This window comes from Oncorhynchus mykiss, chromosome 2 (genome assembly GCF_057628025.1).
Source record: "Oncorhynchus mykiss isolate SJ-2025 chromosome 2, ASM5762802v1, whole genome shotgun sequence".
Classification (NCBI taxonomy): domain Eukaryota; kingdom Metazoa; phylum Chordata; class Actinopteri; order Salmoniformes; family Salmonidae; genus Oncorhynchus; species Oncorhynchus mykiss.
Window position 1 is genome coordinate 89153867 of NC_143023.1, and position 22305 is coordinate 89176171.

The following is a 22305-nucleotide window of genomic DNA, read 5'->3' on the forward strand; positions in this document are numbered from 1 at the left end:
GTCAGGTATTCCTGGGGCATGGTCCTAGGGCTCAGGTCCTCCGAGAGAGAGAAAGAAAGAGAGAATTAGAGAGAGCATATGTGGGATGGCCAGTCCTCTTCTGGCTGTGCCGGGTGGAGATTATAACAGAACATGGCCAAGATGTTCAAATGTTCATAAATGATCAGCATGGTCGAATAATAATAAGGCAGAACAGTTGAAACTGGAGCAGCAGCACAGCCAGGTGGACTGGGGACAGCAAGGAGTCATCATGTCAGGTAGTCCTGGGGCATGGTCCTAGGGCTCAGGTCCTCCGAAAGAGAGAAGGAGAGAATTAGAGAACGCACACTTAGATTCACACAGGACACCGAATAGGACAGGAGAAGTACTCCAGATATAACAAACTGACCCTAGCCCCCCGACACACAAACTACTGCAGCATAAATACTGGAGGCTGAGACAGGAGGGGTCAGGAGACACTGTGGCCCACTCCGAGGACACCCCCGGACAGGGCCAAACAGGAAGGATATAACACACACACGCACACACACACACACACACCATCATGCTACACACACACACACACACACACCATCATGCTACACACACACACACACCATCCTGCTGCACACACACACACACACACACACACACACCATCATGCTACACACACACACACACACACACACACACACACACACACACACACACACACACACACACACCATGCTGCTGCAGACACACACACACACACACCATCATGCTACACACACACACACACCATCATGCTGCAGACACACACACACACACACACACACACACACACACACACACCATCATGCTACACACACACACCATCATGCTACACACACACACACACACACACACACCATCATGCTACACACACACACACACACACACACCATCATGCTGCACACACACACACACACACACCATCCTGCTGCAGAGACACACACACACACACACACACCATCCTGCTGCAGAGACACACACACACACCATCCTGCTGCAGACACACACACACACACACACACACACCATCCTGCTACACACACACACACACACACACACACACACACACACACACACACACACACACACACACACACACACCAACCATCCTGCTACACACACACACACCATCCTCCTACACACACACACACCATCCTGCCACACACACACACACACACACCATCCTGCTACAAACACACACACACACCATCCTGCTACAAACACACACACACCATCCTGCTGCACACACACACACACACACACACACACACCATCATGCTACACACACACACACCATCATGCTACACACACACACACACACACCATCATGCTACACACACACACACACACACACACACACACCATGCTGCTGCAGACACACACACACACACACCATCATGCTACACACACACACACACACCATCATGCTACACACACACACACACACACACACACACACACACCATCATGCTACACACACACACACACACACACACACACACACACCATCATGCTGCACACACACACACACACACACACACCATCCTGCTGCAGAGACACACACACACACCATCCTGCTGCAGACACACACACACACACCATCCTGCTACACACACACACACACACACAGACACCAACCATCCTGCTACACACACACACACCATCCTCCTACACACACACACACCATCCTGCCACACACACACACACCATCCTGCTACAAACACACACACACACCATCCTGCTACAAACACACACACACACACCATCATGCTGCACACACACACACACACACACACACACACACACACACACCATCCTGCTACACACACACACACACACACACACACACACACACACACCATCCTGCTACACACACACACACACACACCATCCTGCTACACACACACACACACACACACACACCATCCTGCTACACACACACACACACACACCATCCTGCTACACACACACACACACACACACACACACACACACACACACAGACCATCCTGCTACACACACACACACACACACACCATCCTGCTGCAGACACACACACACACACCATCCTGCTGCAGACACACACACACACACCATCCTTCTACACACACACACACACACACACACACACACACACACACACACACACACACACACACTCACACCATCCTGCTGCAGAGACACACACACACACACACACACACACACTCACACCATCCTGCTGCAGAGACACACACACACACACACACACACACACCATCCTGCTGCAGAGACACACACACACACACCATCCTGCTGCAGAGACACACACACACAGACACACACACACACCATCCTGCTGCAGACACACACACACACACACACACACACACCAACCATCCTGCTACACACACACACCATCCTCCTACACACACACACACCATCCTGCCACACACACACACACACACCATCCTGCTACAAACACACACACACACACCATCCTGCTACAAACACACACACACACCATCATGCTACACACACACACACACCATCCTGCTACACACACACACACACCATCCTGCTACACACACACACACACACCATCCTGCTGCAGACACACACACACACACACACACACACACACACACACACACACCATCCTGCTGCAGACACACACACACACACACACACACCATCCTGCTGCAGACACACACACACACACACACACACACCATCCTGCTGCAGACACACACACACACACACACACACACACACACACACACACACACACACACACCATCCTGCTGCAGACACACACACACACACCATCCTGCTGCAGACACACACACACACCATCCTTCTGCACACACACACACACACACACAACACACACACACACCATCCTGCTGCAGACACACACACACACACACACCATCCTGCTGCAGACACACACACACACACACACCATCCTGCTGCAGACACACACACACACACACACACCATCCTGCTGCAGACACACACACACACACCATCCTGCTGCAGACACACACACACACACACCATCCTGCTGCAGACACACACACACACACCATCCTGCTGCAGACACACACACACACACCATCCTGCTGCAGACACACACACACACACACACCATCCTGCTGCAGACACACACACACACACACACACACACACCATCCTGCTGCAGACACACACACACACACACACACACACACCATCCTGCTGCAGACACACACACACACACACACCATCCTGCTGCAGACACACACACACACACACACCATCCTGCTGCAGACACACACACACACACACACCATCCTGCTGCAGACACACACACACACACACACCATCCTGCTGCAGACACACACACACACACACCATCCTGCTGCAGACACACACACACACACCATCCTGCTGCAGACACACACACACACACACACACACACACACACACACACACCATCCTGCTGCAGACACACACACACACACACACACCATCCTGCTGCAGACACACACACACACACACACACACACACACACACACACCATCCTGCTGCAGACACACACACACACACACACACACACACACACACACACACACACACCATCCTGCTGCAGACACACACACACACACACACACCATCCTGCTGCAGACACACACACACACACACACCATCCTGCTGCAGACACACACACACACACACACACCATCCTGCTGCAGACACACACACACACACACACACACCATCCTGCTGCAGACACACACACACACACACACACACACACACCATCCTGCTGCAGACACACACACACACACACACACACCATCCTGCTGCAGACACACGCACACCATCCTGCTGCAGAGACACACACACACACACACACACACACCATCCTGCTGCAGACACACACACACCATCCTGCTGCAGAGACACACACACACACACACACACACCATCCTGCTGCAGACACACACACACACACACACACCATCCTGCTGCAGACACACACACACACACACACACACCATCCTGCTGCAGACACACACACACCATCCTGCTGCAGACACACACACACCATCCTGCTGCAGACACACACACACACACCATCCTGCTGCAGACACACACACACACACACACACCATCCTGCTGCAGACACACACACACACACACACACCATCCTGCTGCAGACACACACACACACACACACCATCCTGCTGCAGACACACACACACACACACCATCATGCTGCAGACACACACACACACACACCATCATGCTGCAGACACACACACACACACCATCATGCTGCAGACACACACACACACACACACACCATCCTGCTGCAGACACACACACACACACACACCATCCTGCTGCAGACACACACACACACACACACACCATCCTGCTGCAGACACACACACACACCATCCTGCTGCAGACACACACACACACCATCCTGCTGCAGACACACACACACACGCACACACACACACACCATCCTGCTACACACACACACACACACACCATCCTGCTACACACACACACACACACACACACACACACACCATCATGCTACAAATCAATCAATCAATCAAATTTATTTTATATAGCCCTTCGTACATCAGCTGATATCTCAAAGTGCTGTACAGAAACCCAGCCTAAAACCCCAAACAGCAAGCAATGCAGGTGAAGAAGCACGGTGGCTAGGAAAAACTCCCTAGAAAGGCCAAAACCTAGGAAGAAACCTAGAGAGGAACCAGGCTATGTGGGGTGGCCAGTCCTCTTCTGGCTGTGCCGGGTGGAGATTATAACAAAACATGGTCAAGATGTTCAAATGTTCATAAATGACCAGCATGGTCGAATAATAATAAGGCAGAATAGTTGAAACTGGAGCAGCAGCACAGTCCGGTGGACTGGGGACAGCAAGGAGTCATCATGTCAGGTATTCCTGGGGCATGGTCCTAGGGCTCAGGTCCTCCGAGAGAGAGAAAGAAAGAGAGAATTAGAGAGAGCATATGTGGGATGGCCAGTCCTCTTCTGGCTGTGCCGGGTGGAGATTATAACAGAACATGGCCAAGATGTTCAAATGTTCATAAATGATCAGCATGGTCGAATAATAATAAGGCAGAACAGTTGAAACTGGAGCAGCAGCACAGCCAGGTGGACTGGGGACAGCAAGGAGTCATCATGTTAGGTAGTCCTGGGGCATGGTCCTAGGGCTCAGGTCCTCCGAAAGAGAGAAGGAGAGAATTAGAGAACGCACACTTAGATTCACACAGGACACCGAATAGGACAGGAGAAGTACTCCAGATATAACAAACTGACCCTAGCCCCCCGACACACAAACTACTGCAGCATAAATACTGGAGGCTGAGACAGGAGGGGTCAGGAGACACTGTGGCCCACTCCGAGGACACCCCCGGACAGGGCCAAACAGGAAGGATATAACACACACACGCACACACACACACACACCATCATGCTACACACACACACACACACACACACCATCATGCTACACACACACACACACCATCCTGCTGCACACACACACACACACACACCATCATGCTACACACACACACACCATCCTGCTGCACACACACACACACACACACACACACACACACACACCATCATGCTACACACACACACACACACCATGCTGCTGCAGACACACACACACACACCATCATGCTACACACACACACACACACACCATCATGCTGCAGACACACACACACACACACACACACACACACACACACACACCATGCTGCTGCAGACACACACACACACACACCATCATGCTACACACACACACACACCATCATGCTGCAGACACACACACACCATCATGCTGCAGACACACACACACACACACACACACACACACACACCATCATGCTACACACACACACACACACACACACACACCATCATGCTACACACACACACACACACACACACCATCATGCTGCAGACACACACACACACACACACACACACACACACACACCATCATGCTACACACACACACACACACACACACACACACACCATCATGCTACACACACACACACACACCATCATGCTGCACACACACACACACACACACACACACACCATCCTGCTGCAGAGACACACACACACACACACACACACACACCATCCTGCTGCAGAGACACACACACACTCCATCCTGCTGCAGACACACACACACACACACACACACCATCCTGCTACACACACACACACACACACACACACACACCAACCATCCTGCTACACACACACACACCATCCTCCTACACACACACACACCATCCTGCCACACACACACACACACACCATCCTGCTACAAACACACACACACACCATCCTGCTACAAACACACACACACCATCCTGCTGCACACACACACACACACACACACACACACACACACCATCATGCTACACACACACACACACACACCATCATGCTACACACACACACACACACACACACACCATCATGCTACACACACACACACACACACACCATCATGCTACACACACACACACACACACCATCATGCTACACACACACACACACACACACACCATGCTGCTGCAGACACACACACACACACACACACCATCATGCTACACACACACACACACACACACACACCATCATGCTGCACACACACACACACACACACACACCATCCTGCTGCAGAGACACACACACACACCATCCTGCTGCAGACACACACACACACACACACACACACCATCCTGCTACACACACACACACACACACACACACCAACCATCCTGCTACACACACACACACACACACCATCATGCTGCACACACACACACACACACACACACACACACACACACCATCCTGCTACACACACACACACACACACACACACACACACACCATCCTGCTACACACACACACACACACACCATCCTGCTACACACACACACACACACACACACACACACACCATCCTGCTACACACACACACACACACACAGACCATCCTGCTACACACACACACACACACACCATCCTGCTACACACACGCACACACACACACCATCCTGCTACACACCATCCTGCTGCAGAGACACACACACACACACCATCCTGCTGCAGACACACACACACACACACACACACACACACACACACACCATCCTGCTGCAGACACACACACACACACACACACCATCCTGCTGCAGACACACACACACACACCATCCTTCTACACACACACACACACACACCATCATGCTGCACACACACACACACACACACACACACACACACACACCATCCTGCTACACACACACACACACACACCATCCTGCTACACACACACACACACACACACACACACACACCATCCTGCTACACACACACACACACACACAGACCATCCTGCTACACACACGCACACACACACACCATCCTGCTACACACCATCCTGCTGCAGAGACACACACACACACACCATCCTGCTGCAGACACACACACACACACACACACACACACACACACACACACCATCCTGCTGCAGACACACACACACACACACACTCACACCATCCTGCTGCAGAGACACACACACACACACACACACACACACACACTCACACCATCCTGCTGCAGAGACACACACACACACACACACACACACACACACTCACACCATCCTGCTGCAGAGACACACACACACACACACACCATCCTGCTGCAGAGACACACACACACACACCATCCTGCTGCAGAGACACACACACACACACACACAGACACACACACACACCATCCTGCTGCAGACACACACACACCATCCTGCTACACACACACACACACACACACACACCAACCATCCTGCTACACACACACACACCATCCTCCTACACACACACACACCATCCTGCCACACACACACACACACACCATCCTGCTACAAACACACACACACACCATCCTGCTACAAACACACACACACACCATCCTGCTACACACACACACACACCATCCTGCTACACACACACACACCATCCTGCTACACACACACACACACACCATCCTGCTGCAGACACACACACACACACACACACACACCATCCTGCTGCAGACACACACACACACACACACACACACACCATCCTGCTGCAGACACACACACACACACACACACCATCCTGCTGCAGACACACACACACACACACACACCATCCTGCTGCAGACACACACACACACACACACCATCCTGCTGCAGACACACACACACACACACACACACACCATCCTGCTGCAGACACACACACACACACCATCCTGCTGCAGACACACACACACACACACCATCCTGCTGCAGACACACACACACACACACACACCATCCTGCTGCAGACACACACACACACCATCCTGCTGCAGACACACACACACACACACCATCCTGCTGCAGACACACACACACACACCATCCTGCTGCAGACACACACACACACACACACACACACACACACACACACACACACACACACACACACACACCATCCTGCTACACACACACACACACACACACACACACCATCCTGCTACACACACACACACACACACACACACACACCATCCTGCTACACACACACACACACACACACACACACACACCATCCTGCTGCAGACACACACACACACACACCATCCTGCTGCAGACACACCACACACACACACACACACACACACACACACACACACACCATCCTGCTGCAGACACACACACACACACACACACACACACCATCCTGCTGCAGACACACACACACACACACACACACCATCCTGCTGCAGACACACACACACACACACACACACACACACCATCCTGCTACACACACACACACACCATCCTGCTACACACACACACACACACACACACACCATCCTGCTACACACACACACACACACACACACCATCCTGCTGCAGACACACACACACACACACACACCATCCTGCTGCAGACACACACACACACACACACACCATCCTGCTGCAGACACACACACACACACACACACACACCATCCTGCTGCAGACACACACACACACACACACACACCATCCTGCTGCAGACACACACACACACACACACCATCCTGCTGCAGACACACACACACACACACCATCCTGCTGCAGACACACACACACACACACACACACCATCCTGCTGCAGACACACACACACACACACACACACCATCCTGCTGCAGACACACACACACACACACACACCATCCTGCTGCAGACACACACACACACACACACACACCATCCTGCTGCAGACACACACACACACACACCATCCTGCTGCAGACACACACACACACACACCATCCTGCTGCACACACACACACACACACACACACACACACACACACACACACACACACACACACACACACACACACACACACACACACCATCCTGCTACACACACACACACACACCATCCTGCTACACACACACACACACACACACACACACCATCCTGCTGCAGACACACACACACACACACACACACCATCCTGCTGCAGACACACACACACACACACACACCATCCTGCTGCAGACACACACACACACACACACCATCCTGCTGCAGACACACACACACACACACACACACACACACACACACACACACACCATCCTGCTGCAGACACACACACACACACACACACACCATCCTGCTGCAGACACACACACACACACACACACCATCCTGCTGCAGACACACACACACACACCATCCTGCTGCAGACACACACACACACACACCATCCTGCTTCAGACACACACACACACACACACACACCATCCTGCTGCAGACACACACACACACACACACACACACCATCCTGCTGCAGACACACACACACACACCATCCTGCTGCAGACACACACACACACACCATCCTGCTGCAGACACACACACACACACCATCCTGCTGCAGACACACACACGCACACACACTCCATCCTGCTGCAGACACACACACGCACACACACACACCATCCTGCTGCAGACACACACACGCACACACACACACCATCCTGCTGCAGACACACACACACACACACACCATCCTGCTGCAGACACACACACACACACACACCATCCTGCTACACACACACACACCATCCTGCTACACACACACACACACACACACCATCCTGCTACACACACACACACACACACCATCCTGCTACACACACACACACACACACACACACCATCCTGCTACACACACACACACCATCCTGCTACACACACACCATCCTGCTACACACACACACACACCATCCTGCTACACACACACACACACACCATCCTGCTACACACACACACACACACACACACCATCCTGCTACACACACACCATCCTGCTACACACACACACACACACACACACACACCATCCTGCTGCAGGTGAAGACAGAGGCCAATTGTTACTCTTTACAATGTGTGTTCTATGGGCCTCCAGAGCAATGCGTCAGTGAACCTGTCCAACAACCAGGGGAACACGGCCCTGCATGAGGCTGTGAGGGGAGGTCACCTGGCTCTGGTGGAGCTGTTACTGCAGGCTGGAGCCCTGGTCCACATGAGGAACCGGAGACAGAGGACAGCACTGGATTGTGGCAAGGAGACTGGGGGCAAGGTGAGAATAGAACAGCTACTGTATGTTCAGTGGCAGATCCGAGAGGGAGAGAATAATTTATTAAATGTATCTACAGAACACTGAGATCCTGAGGATTCTTCAGAAGGCTTCTGGACTCTCCCCTGATGCTGAACCAATCAAACTGCTCTCTGTGCCCAAGGGGGCTTTGGGTAAGAGAGCCAGTATTGACACCAGCCACATTTTCCTTGACCTGCTAGAGGGTAACAGTAGAGATGTGCCACAACCAACACAGTGACAAGTCTTAGCCACAGTTTGAAGATGGTGACGATCTTCCGATGTCTCTATCTTATGCCACAGAATGCATTCCCGTGGTATGCTAGTGTCTAACTCTTTTCTCCCAATCACAGCCCATTCATTTGTCCAGAGGTTCAAGCTCCATCAGCATAATACCAATGGAAGATGTCAGAAGCTGGCCCAGTCAATCAACAGGTTGGTCTCATGGAAAGGATGACTTGTGTCTCCTAGTGGAATATTTTCACTTGAGTTTGCGAAACGTATTAGATGACCATGTGGAGTTTGTTTGTAGTTGAGTTAGATGTCAAATGTTTTCTAGAAAGTATAGAGAAATGTTTTAAGCAGAGTCAACAAAGAGGTCTACAATACAACTTTTGTCATAAACTTACATTTTTTAAGGAACTGCACTGAAACATAGCAGTTCCTTTTAAAATGTAAGTTTATTAAAAGGGATGATGTTTGCAGAGTTCAGCAGATGAAGAAAGGTCTTCCCAGGGACACCAGTGTGCCTTCCATCAACTCACCCACTGCCCAGAGGAGGAAGCTGAGGCGGGGGGTGACCCTGGAGAGCAGTGGGCCTTTCAGCATCTGCTCCAGCCCAGAGGGAAGCCCCCCGCCTGGGTACCACAGGGACAGCGAGAGGGTCCTGAGCCACTGTCACACCGTGGACACAGAGCACCCCCCATTCCCTCAGTGGGCCCGGGACCTGAGACACACAGGAGAGGTTAAGGTGGACACACATGTAGCCGAAGACCCTTCAGACACTCCCGGTGAGCCTGACATACACACACCTGACGTATCAAGTACACAGCTGATGGGCGTTCAAATACACACGCACAGCCAACGACCCCTCTAATACCCTACAAACAACCAGCAGCGACCCGTTACACACACCTAGCCAAGTCAATGAAGGAGACAAAGACCGAGAAGGACATGAAAAAGATGTCCTCACCAGATACAGATTTACAGTGGAAAAGATGCTGTCCAGAGGCTGGTAGCTGACCCAAAGAGCTGGTAGAAGACCTGGTGGATAAATGGAGATCCTTTAAGGAACGTATGGTTGAGGCAGACCCCAGACGGGAGAACTTGCACCAAGTGGGTTAACCAGAGACGAGTGGAGCCTAGTTCTAGTTACAGAAAGAGGACTTCTATACTGACTGTTATTGAAAGCACTTTTTCACCTTGCCTTCAGGAAAAAAGGGTAACAAATCATGTTAATTCAACTTCATGCGAATGTCATTTCTGTTTTAGTACATTTTTTATTTGGTTGCTCACTCTTTTCTTAAAGAGAGTAGATCGAACGTTCTAACAGTGACATTATAGCATATCACGATGAAGAAAGTTGGTTTACTTGATAGGATCATCTGCATCTATGCTCCTCTTGCATCTGACAGGGTTTTATTTCAACATGTACAATCAGGGCTCTGTTTTTATTCCTAACAATTTAGTTTTTTTATTACACTTCTCAGGTTTGGATATCATTTTTAATTGACTGCGTTAGTTATTCCCTTTTTAGAAAAACCATCAATTCCCCTTTTCAACCCATCTATAACACATGACCTCCCTGGTGTGACATCTGAATGACTATGCACAGTAAGGCCACACTTGTATCCCACTGAATGTCACACACAGTTTTCTTGGTTGCTCTGTAGATAGAGGGAGCAATGTATATACATCTATATACAGTGAGTAGCTCAATTTGTTGACGCCAGAAATTGTACTGTAGTTGTGTTACTATATTCTCAAATGCAGTACAACTGCCATAGACATTAACTACCATCTTTACTGTATTCTGATGTAACACATGCCATGGAAATGGGTACATGTAAAAACAACCACAATATATTGCAAAAAGTGCTTATTTATCATTCAGCAGAAAATTCTGTTTCACCTCTATGGCAGTTGATCCTGCCAAGCAAGACCATATAGGACCCAACCGATGCTATCGGGAGTTTGCACTTTACTCCTATCATTTTGTTTTCTGTCAACAACACTCTGAAATGTCTGTAGCTCTTTTTGAATTGACATTATTTTAAATGATCATTTTTCCAGCACATAACAGTATATTTAACACAAAAGACTAGCATCAATCAGCGTACGGATGAAATAAAAATACAAGGTGACCGTTTTGGTATATGCATTAGTAGTTATCCACTCCAATTTCAATATTAATTTATGTACTAAAGTATTTTATTTTGAATGTTGAGGCAGTGAACAATAAATAAACCCATGATCTATTGTCATTTGGTCTGTTCTTTGCAGGTGTGGGCCAGTTATTAAAAAAATAAATTTGTGCTTTAGGATCTATATGCTTGGTAAGTTTCTAATGTTATGACTTTTATACTGTTAAAATATTTTAAAGGGTCATTCTAGACTTGGTATGTACATTTTGGAGTGATACATTATATGTACCCATTTGATTCTTCAATAAAATGCCTCATGAGCTTAGTTCAATTGTGTTGCCCCATCAGAACCCAAAGTACAAATATTGTAGTTAAACAAGGTTATAAACAAACACTATACACTACAGTATATAGGGGCGCGGAGGACGCTTTGTCAATGTTTCAACTGCTGATTGTGCTTTAAGGATGCCCATTCTACTCATTTGAATGTTATGGTATCCACCACTAGATGGCGGTGTTTGTCCTTCAATGAGATTGGCCTTCCTCCACTTGTGATCCAACAGCGATCCAGTGAGACGAGGGCCCTAGGTGCCACCAGGAGAGTGAGCAAGCAGAGACAACAGCTGAGCCTCTGTCTAATAATGTTGCTTTCTGCTGTGGCACCAGGGAGTCCATACTGCCCTGATAGGTCATGTATGTCACTGTCAACATGGTGTTCATGTCATCCAGGCAGACCCTGGGCGTTCTCTCTGCATGGTCCTCACAGAAGCGTACTCCGTGGCCGTCTGCTTAGGGGACATATGGGAGTCAAGAAGTACACTACTTTGGGGCAGGTGCCATTATGAGCTCCAGCCTCCCGGCTCACATCAGGGGACAGTTATGAGTGCAATGTGTCTTCCACAGAGCGGGAGAATACTCCTGGACTACTACAAAATGTTGCTCGTGTGCAGCTACTTTACCTAGACCATATTCCGTGAGGAATGCAGTAAGTGGGTTTTGCTTGGGTGTCTGTGGCTGCTGCATCTTTTTAGTGGCACTAGAGGGCACTTCAGGCAAAGTTACGGCTACAGTCGTTACACCAGGGTTTCCCAAACCATGGAGGACCCAGGACCAAGTTTGGGGAACATATGCATAGACACACTATATATATATATATATATATATATATATATATGTCTGTCTGTCTACCCTCCTGGAAAGCTACTGGGTGTGCAGGCTTTGGTTCCAACCTTACTGTAACACACTCGATTGGGTTAAACAATGTAAAATGTGAGGATGACTCACGAGGTCATTAAATGTAAAGCACTTTGAAACGTTGCTCTATTGAAATGCAAGCCTTACACATGGATTGTATTTATTTTATTTTTCATATGAAAGGTACTGTATGTATGTGCTTAATGTGGGAAGAGACTGCTTGTATCGAGGCACAACATTACCTCAGCCCTCAAAGACCAGAGACTGGGCCGTTCAACACAAAGATCTGCGTCTGAAAACCAACACTGTGAGACCAGCTGCTTTTATAGAGGTCCTGGAGCGAGGGAGTAGAGAAGGGGAGAAGAGGGTGAAGGGACTGCATGGCAGGGGGCTAGGTGATATCAGATCCTAACATCTGGTAGTCCTAGGGGTTATCCCATGCAGAGTGGACCTCACACTGGTTGAGAATGCCCCAGCAGCGTCTACACCTGTTGTTTACGACGCATGTTACGAATACAAATTTGATTGATGTCTGGTGGTGTTTAGCCTCAATGCACAACACAGTTGGGAAAGAGAGACATATGGGCCCTAAAGCCAATCAAACAATTACTTCACTGCAAATGTCAATGTTTGAGTTAATATACAGTGGACTGCTCCTAAATAATAATTGATAAGGTTGTGTCTTTGGTATGATAAAGTTACAGCAGAGATATTCTTTAGATTTTATTAATAAGGTTTTTTTTTAAAGAAGAAAAAGAGGTCACAGGCCAATAGTTTGAATGGGTGATATGGACCAAGTCAGCAGTAATATTATACTAATATAATCCATAAATTACTGCTTGATAATTTGATGATTTTGTAGTTATTTCTAGTATTTGAACTCCTTTTTGAGACGGTGGTGGATTGGATTTGGCCCATTGGCTTCTATTTGTGTATGTAGCTGGGACCTAGAAGTAACTCTATAAAACTAAATGGGTAGATATCCTGTACTATTAAAAAAAGGTCATATTTTGCCATCATGAAAAATGTATCCATACACTGTCAATTTGAGTTTAAACAAACAGCATTTATATTTCTTATGACCTTTGTGTAACCTGAGCTTTTACTGAATCCAAGACAACAGAAACATGAAAATGTCCAAATGTTTTTATAATCTTTTAACGTTTTGAGTAAAATGATGGTGTGTCTCAGACTATAGAACGTCTCAGGAAACGTTTAAACGTCCATTGACACAATGTATTGATGTTTCATACACACTTTCTCTGTTAGTTATCCGTTTAAAAAAGGACTTCAATATCAAGAGACTTGAGAAAAATAGCCTATGCAGAAAGTCACGAAAAATCACTGCAACACAGAAAACATGGAATTGCTTTAAATACCTTAGGGATTTTTACATAGCCTTTTAAGTCATTGTGCACTAAGTGCGCTGAGTTTAGTACACTGTGATACGCTTTTCTTACTCTTCTCTGCATGTTTTGTTGCTGTTTGGCTCTTCGAATTCCAGGATCAAGAGAAATCCCCTCCTTCAGGATAACATTTTCGAACGTAAACACTTAATTCCTTCAAGATGGCCTTGGAAAATGTAAGCTTCTTAACTGTTAATATTTTCGAAACGCAGATAGGCCTGGTTTACGAGGAATATTTTTGTGCTGTGATCATATTTAATTTCCTCCCTGCTCAACTTTAAAATAAATAAAAAATAAAAACAGATATGGGGATTAGGCCTACATTTTCCACAGTTGCTTCGTGTAATTGCTACTAAAATCTAGCCTGGCTACATGCAGGGGGAATTTTGAGAATGATTTATCCTTATTGAAATGCATATATATTACTTATTGGAATGGTGCTTTGATAATGCAGTTAATACAATAATGCATTGTTTTTTAATCCAATACTTTTGCCGCATTGGCAACTTTCTGTGTGTAGTTATGTGCATAACATGGCTGTGGTTATTTGACAAGGCACAGATGTCAAACATTGCAGCCATGCTATGAAATTAACTTGATAAAAAATAAGATAGTTTGCATAATGAACGACCAAAGTTAAATATAAATGACAGAGTAACACGCTTTTCTTCTCAGAAAGACTTCAATAAAACTCTTCTTTAATGATTAAATATTCACCACGCGTTTTGACAAAGGAATGCACTTTACTTTCTTCAGATATTAAACATTATCCTTTAAAAAATGCAAAATGTAATATTCAATATTCATATTCCTAAATAATCGTTTGTTGCCTTTTTAGGGACTCACAAGAATACTCATTTTCAATGTTTCCTTTTCCACACTGAAAATATCCTTTATTTTCCCAGTTCGATAATAAATAAATGTTTATATAGAGCCTATAGCTTACCAAATAACACACAGGCTACTAAACATGTGTCATACCTTTCTTAAGTTCATATCTCAAGTCTTTACAAAGATCTATCTGTGTTTGGCTCCTGGCTTTGCTATCTCTTGCCAGTGCCTCGGCTCTGTGCAACATAGTTTGATGTAATCCATTTAAATGTGTCGCTGACCCCACGTTGGATCCGGGGCTGTGCAGCTGTCCAAAAGCGCCATGATAGTTTGAGTAACCCTGGAAAAAGGGAGATGTATAATAGACATGTCTTGAAAGGGCTGCGCTGTGAGGGAAATTATTCTGAGCAGCGGCTCGCGGTGGAGATGACACACTGGCCGGAATCTCTGTGCGCAATTGTCGGGACACGATCTGGGCACCATCGCTACATCCTTTACATTTGTCCGAAGAAGTTGCAATCTCCGCCAGCGACCACAGTTTAGGTTTTGGGGCTGGAAGGGGCGAGTCAATCACTGACGTGGCATTGCTGGAGTTGCCTGTGTCATTACGCCTCGGTGCAGGTGGACTTGTCGTGTCCGCCGAGTCTGAATCCCTCTCCGCTCCAAGGTGTACGTTTTGAGGAGATGCTGTGGTAGTGGGTCCCAGCATCTCGGGCACTCTCCTGTCCCCGTGGTCCTTTAAATCCGGATCAGTTAAGACAGGTTCCATATCATTGCTGCTATTGTCCTCTTTCTCACGGGAGATTCCCACTGGATGTGGATGATGTCCATCTGCAAGAAGATGGAATAAATTAGACCAAATCGTTCCAAGGATTACAGTAATCACCCTTTCAAGGTCTAACGAAAGCAACAGTAAGCCTATGCAATGAATTACATGGAAATAGGACAACATTTTAGTTTTTACAACTTTTGAAAACAATTAAATGCCTATTGAGACAATTAGGCCTATTGCAACTTATAAACGTTATTGAAAAAAAAAATTGAACTAACCTTCATTTTTCAACCCAATTTCTGCTGTGGGCTTGAGTGGCTCGTCGTCGTCGTCATTCTTCTCCAGGTCAATGTTGTCATCCTCTTCCTCATCCTCACTTCTATTCCTCGGGTTCCACGTCATTTTGTTCTCTTTCTTCAAACGTCTTCTGGCGTTAGCGAACCAGGTGGACACTTGGGTAAGGGTCATCTTGGTGATGATTGCCAGCATGATCTTCTCGCCCTTGGTGGGGTAAGGGTTTTTGCGATGTTCATTGAGCCACGCTTTGAGAGTGGAAGTCGCATCCCGAGTAGCATTTTTCCTGTATGCAGGGTCGCCATATGGATAGGGGCCCAATGCACCACCAAACGGGTGATATTCTAAAGAGCCAGTGATGCCGGCTGAAGGATCATACGCGGAACCCTAGAAAGTCAATAGACAGACAATGTATAATCATCTATTTCAAGATTGACTGCACAAGACTGGCAAGCCTAAAATACGATATTCGTAATTTCCAGATCTTACATTTCCAATTCTATTGGAAATTCAATTTCCAATAGAATTCTATTGATTTAGAGATACATTTAGAGATACAAATGGATGTATATTCTAGGCCTTTACATTTAGGCACAGTATATTCACAATTTATGACAGATTAAATATTGGACACTATTTTAACTCAAAATTCTATATTTTCTTTTGCAAAGTTTAGCAAATAATTGTGACTAATCATTGCATAACTTATTATAAATTACTTAAAGCTTTTATTAGGAAGCTTTTATAAATATTTATTAAACATTATAGTCTACTCCTTGCATCAGAAGGCTACACTTCAGCCTACTCGTTCCAAAATCTGGATACAAATAGGCCTTTTCAAGGAAACGAACGGCATTTTTGTTTTTACAAAGTGCCTAGTTAATTATTAAACTGTACAGTATTCACTCACCACAAACGAGTTCATTGCCGCCCTCTGCTCTCCGCTGTACTGAAGGTAAGAGTTGAAGCCTGGCGACGTGCCATTGAACGCCGGTGATCCCGTGTACGGCGCGAAGGCTGAGCCTGTAGACGGCCGGCCCATTTCATCTGTCCTCGGTCTTCCTAAAATCACACTGGAACTGAACGGGGGACAGGAATGGAGAGCCAGAGAAACCGACGGTTGGAAGAGAAATCCTTGAGGATACGCCATGATGACTGAGTGACCTCCTAAAGTCAGCCACTTAGGGCCACTTTTGAGCTTTCACCTGGTTAGTTGTTCACTCACAAGACTAGCGCATGGAAACACATCTGAAAACAGGCCCTTTCCCTCAATGTTCGCATTTGTGAAATACGTATTCCATTCAATAACATTACGAACTGTTGCGTCGGTTGGTTTGTTGTTGTTTGCTGCAGCAAGTTGTCTGGAAAAGTAGTCTGCATGCAGCCTTCCAGCGGAACACTTTGTCGATGCTCACTACCTGCCAGGCTCTGGTAATTGAGTATTCTGAGGCAAGTGCTCCTCCTGCAAGTGGGAGTCAGCAGAGGAAAAAGGCAACCTCATTCTATAATTGTCAGCTCCACCCCCGTGAATGCGCGCGCGTACACACACACACACACACACACACACACACACACACACACACACACACACACACACACACACACACAAAACAAAACAAAACAAACACAAACACTAAGCTATTATTCTGATAGCCTATTATCGAATCAATATTATGTATTACCTGTAGCCTAAGACAATAAATGATATTCATCTAGGGTCAACTATCGATTAATGATCTTATTAGAAGCACTCCCGTTAAGGAGGCAAACTGCAGTTCAAACAACAACAAAGCATTAACACCACCACTGATTTGGTAAACAGCTGAAGAATGGGGCCAGATAAATGTATCCACTCTCATATTCATAGACACCTCTATGGATTCAATGACTGACCGTCCATGATATCAAAAGTTTTAACCTATACAGTGTTTATTGACATTTCCATTGTTTAGAAACATTGGAGTGAATAGGCTTGCAGTAGCCTACACTGTATTTTAGGTTCTGGTGGAGTAGAAATCAAACAGTTGAATAAGCTCATGAGGAATGTATAAGTCATATTCTTTAGGAATCAATGTGCAGGCCTACAGTATATATCATTCATTTATTCAAAAAATGGATGCAGCCTACCATTCGCAGATTGCCCCTTTAACTGTGAGGGATCGTTGTTTGTACTGTTCTTCAGTTGTAACAATTGCAGATATACAGTCACCTCCAAAATTGTTGGCACCCTTGATAAAGATGAGCAAAAAAGCCTGTTTAAAATCAATAATACAAATACTGAGCTATATTGTATGCAAAAACAAAATAGGAAAATTTGACTATTTTATGCAAAAACAATTGCTCAGAGAAGTATATTTTTGTTTAACAACTATTAAAACAAATTCTCAGAAAGATAGGTGTCAAAATGACTGTCACCCCTGTTTTCATTGCTGAGGCACCCTCACCTTGCGAGGATAACAGCCCTGAGCTTTTTTTTCTCAAATGTTGTATGAGATTGGAGAATGCACTGGGAGGAATATACACCTACACCATTCCTCCATACACAATCTTTCCAGATCCTTGATATCCTTTGGTCTGCACTTATGTACTGCCCTCTTCAATTCAAACCACAGGTTTTTAATGTGTTCTGGAGACTGAGATGGCCGTTGCAAGATTTATATTTTGTGGTCAAATAGCCATTTATTTGTGGATTTTGATCTTGGGGTGCTTGGGGTCATTGCTTTGCTTGCTGGAAGATCCACTGGCGGGCCAAGTTTCAGCCTCCTTGCATAGGGAACCAGGTTTTTGGCTAAAATGGCCGGGTAGGCCTACTTGGTAGAATTCATGATTTTTTAAAATCACCGTTTGCCTTATGTTGAAATTCCTGAGTGTTTTTTTCCCTCTCCGGCAGCTGAGTCATGAAGGATTTCCTGTATCTTTTTAGTGTCTGGGTGTATTGCTACACCATCCAAAGGGTAATTGATAACTTACATTTTTCCCACCGATCTATCAATAGGTGCCCTTCTTCGCGAGGCATTGGAAACTCTCCCTGGTCTTTGTTGTTTAATCTGTGTTTGAAATTCACTACTCGATTGAGGGACCTTACAGATAATTGTATGTGTGGGGTACAGAGATGGAGTAGTCATTTAGAAATCATGTTAACCACTATTATTGCATACAGAGTGAATCCGTGCAACTTATTATGTGACTTGATAAGCAACATTTTTACTCCTGAACTTATTTAGGCTTGCCATAATACTGAATACTTATTGACTCAAGATGTTTCAGCTTTTCATTCTTTATTTATCCTTTATTTCATTCTGTAAACATTTTTATAAACAAAATCCCACTGTGACATTACGTAGATTTTTATTTGACTAGGCAAGTCAGTTAAGAACAAATTCTTATTTTCAATGACGGCCTAGGAACAATGGGTTTGTGCTGCCCTGTTTGAACGACAGATTTGTAACTTGTCAGCTGGGGGATTTGAACTTGCAACCTCTCAGTTACTAGCCCAATGCTCTAACCACTAGGCCACCCTGCCGCCCAGATCAGTAACATACAATTAAAACTAATCTATTTTATATTCAGGCTGTAACCCAACTAAACTTGGAAAAGGTCAAGGGGTGTGAATACGTTCTGAAGGCACTGTATGGTGTCCAAGACAACATTGTCTGTGTCAACAACAAGTTATTTTCTCTGTCTCACATAGACCTGTTGGCCTGCTAATGGCAGTGACTAAACGGAGAAGGAGAACTGTCAGGACACAATAGAGGCAACGAGGAAGAGAGAGATAGATGCAACACAGAAGAGAGAAAATTAGGAAAAGAGAGAAGGAGGAGAGGAGGGAGAGCATGAAAAGAGTCGGAAGGTGGCTGGTAGGGAAGAGAGTGAGGATGAGGAAGTGACTGAGAATATTGAGGATGAGGAAATTACAGATTACTGAGGATGAGCAAGTGACAGTGTACTGAGGATGAGGAAGTGACTGAAAGTAGTGAGTATGAGGAAGTAACAGATTAGTGAGGATGAGGAAGTGACAGAGAGTAGGGAGGATGAGGACTTGACAGAGCGTAGTGTGGATGAGGAAGTGACTGAGCGTCGTGAGGATGAGGAAGTGACTGAGAGAAAGAAAGAGATGGAAAGGGATGTAAAGGAAGTCTGAGTCAAGAATTGAAAGAGAAACCAACATTTCAAAATAGGTGCTAAAATCCTACAAGATGACAAAAAAAGTTGTAAAAAAAACAGAAAATAATAAGAGGAACACAAAAAGCGTGAAAAGCAAGAGAAGGAACAGAACGAGAGGGAACAGAAAAAAATAAAAGAAGAAGAGAAGAGGAGAGAAAAGGATATAATTCAAATCTTAGAGGAAGAGAAGAAAAATACAGAAAAGAAGGAGAAAAGTAATTTGGAGGCAAAAAAGAAAGAACAACTGAGAATGGAGGAAGAAAAGAAGAGGGAGATGGAGAAGGTGCTAGAAAAGCAGAGGAAAGAAAGAGAGAAAGAAGAGGCAAAGGAAGAGATTGGCAGATGAAGAGAAAAGGAGCGTAAAGAAAGAATAGAGATTCAAAGAGGAGCAGGTGAAAAGTGAAGAGAAGGAACGTACATAAAACGATTGAAAACAAGAGAAGAAATAGGGAGAAAAAGAAAGAGAAAAAGTGTAAGTGGGAACAAAAAGAGAGAAACTGGAACTTGCAACG

At 46.3% G+C, this 22305-nt stretch overlaps 2 protein-coding genes across 21 annotated transcripts in view; one reads left to right on the plus strand and one right to left on the minus strand.

Annotated features, from left to right (window-relative positions):
- Window positions 1-13457, plus strand: part of ankrd27 (ankyrin repeat domain 27 (VPS9 domain)) — a 45752-nt gene extending 32295 nt beyond the window's left edge. For all 20 annotated transcript variants that reach the window (XM_090217293.1, XM_090217320.1, XM_090217343.1 and 17 more), the window contains 4 exons: window positions 10581-10754; window positions 10831-10924; window positions 11123-11204; window positions 11475-13457. In XM_090217293.1, coding sequence (XP_090073419.1) covers window positions 10581-10754; window positions 10831-10924; window positions 11123-11204; window positions 11475-11865 — 741 coding nt within the window. In that variant the 3' untranslated portion in view covers window positions 11866-13457. The remainder of the gene's footprint in view (window positions 1-10580; window positions 10755-10830; window positions 10925-11122; window positions 11205-11474) is intronic.
- A 2938-nt stretch (window positions 13458-16395) lies between these two features.
- Window positions 16396-19106, minus strand: LOC110499228 (Iroquois homeobox protein 5a). The gene is made up of 3 exons (XM_021576229.3): window positions 18540-19106; window positions 17614-18016; window positions 16396-17394 (listed from the first exon to the last, which is right to left on the minus strand). Exons 1-3 carry the CDS (start codon window positions 18777-18779, stop codon window positions 16697-16699), a joined length of 1341 nt encoding a protein of 446 aa, XP_021431904.2. The 5' UTR covers window positions 18780-19106; the 3' UTR covers window positions 16396-16696.
- Window positions 19107-22305: the final 3199 nt, after the last annotated feature.

Coding starts and splice junctions, on each gene's coding strand:
- LOC110499228 (XM_021576229.3), bottom strand. CDS start 18,779: ATGGCGTATCCTCAAGGATTTCTCTTCCAACCGTCGGTTTCTCTGGCT. Junction 18,017..18,539: donor CGGCAATGAACTCGTTTGTG/GTGAGTGAATAC, acceptor TTGACTTTCTAG/GGTTCCGCGTATGATCCTTC. Junction 17,395..17,613: donor AATTGGGTTGAAAAATGAAG/GTTAGTTCAATT, acceptor ATCTTCTTGCAG/ATGGACATCATCCACATCCA.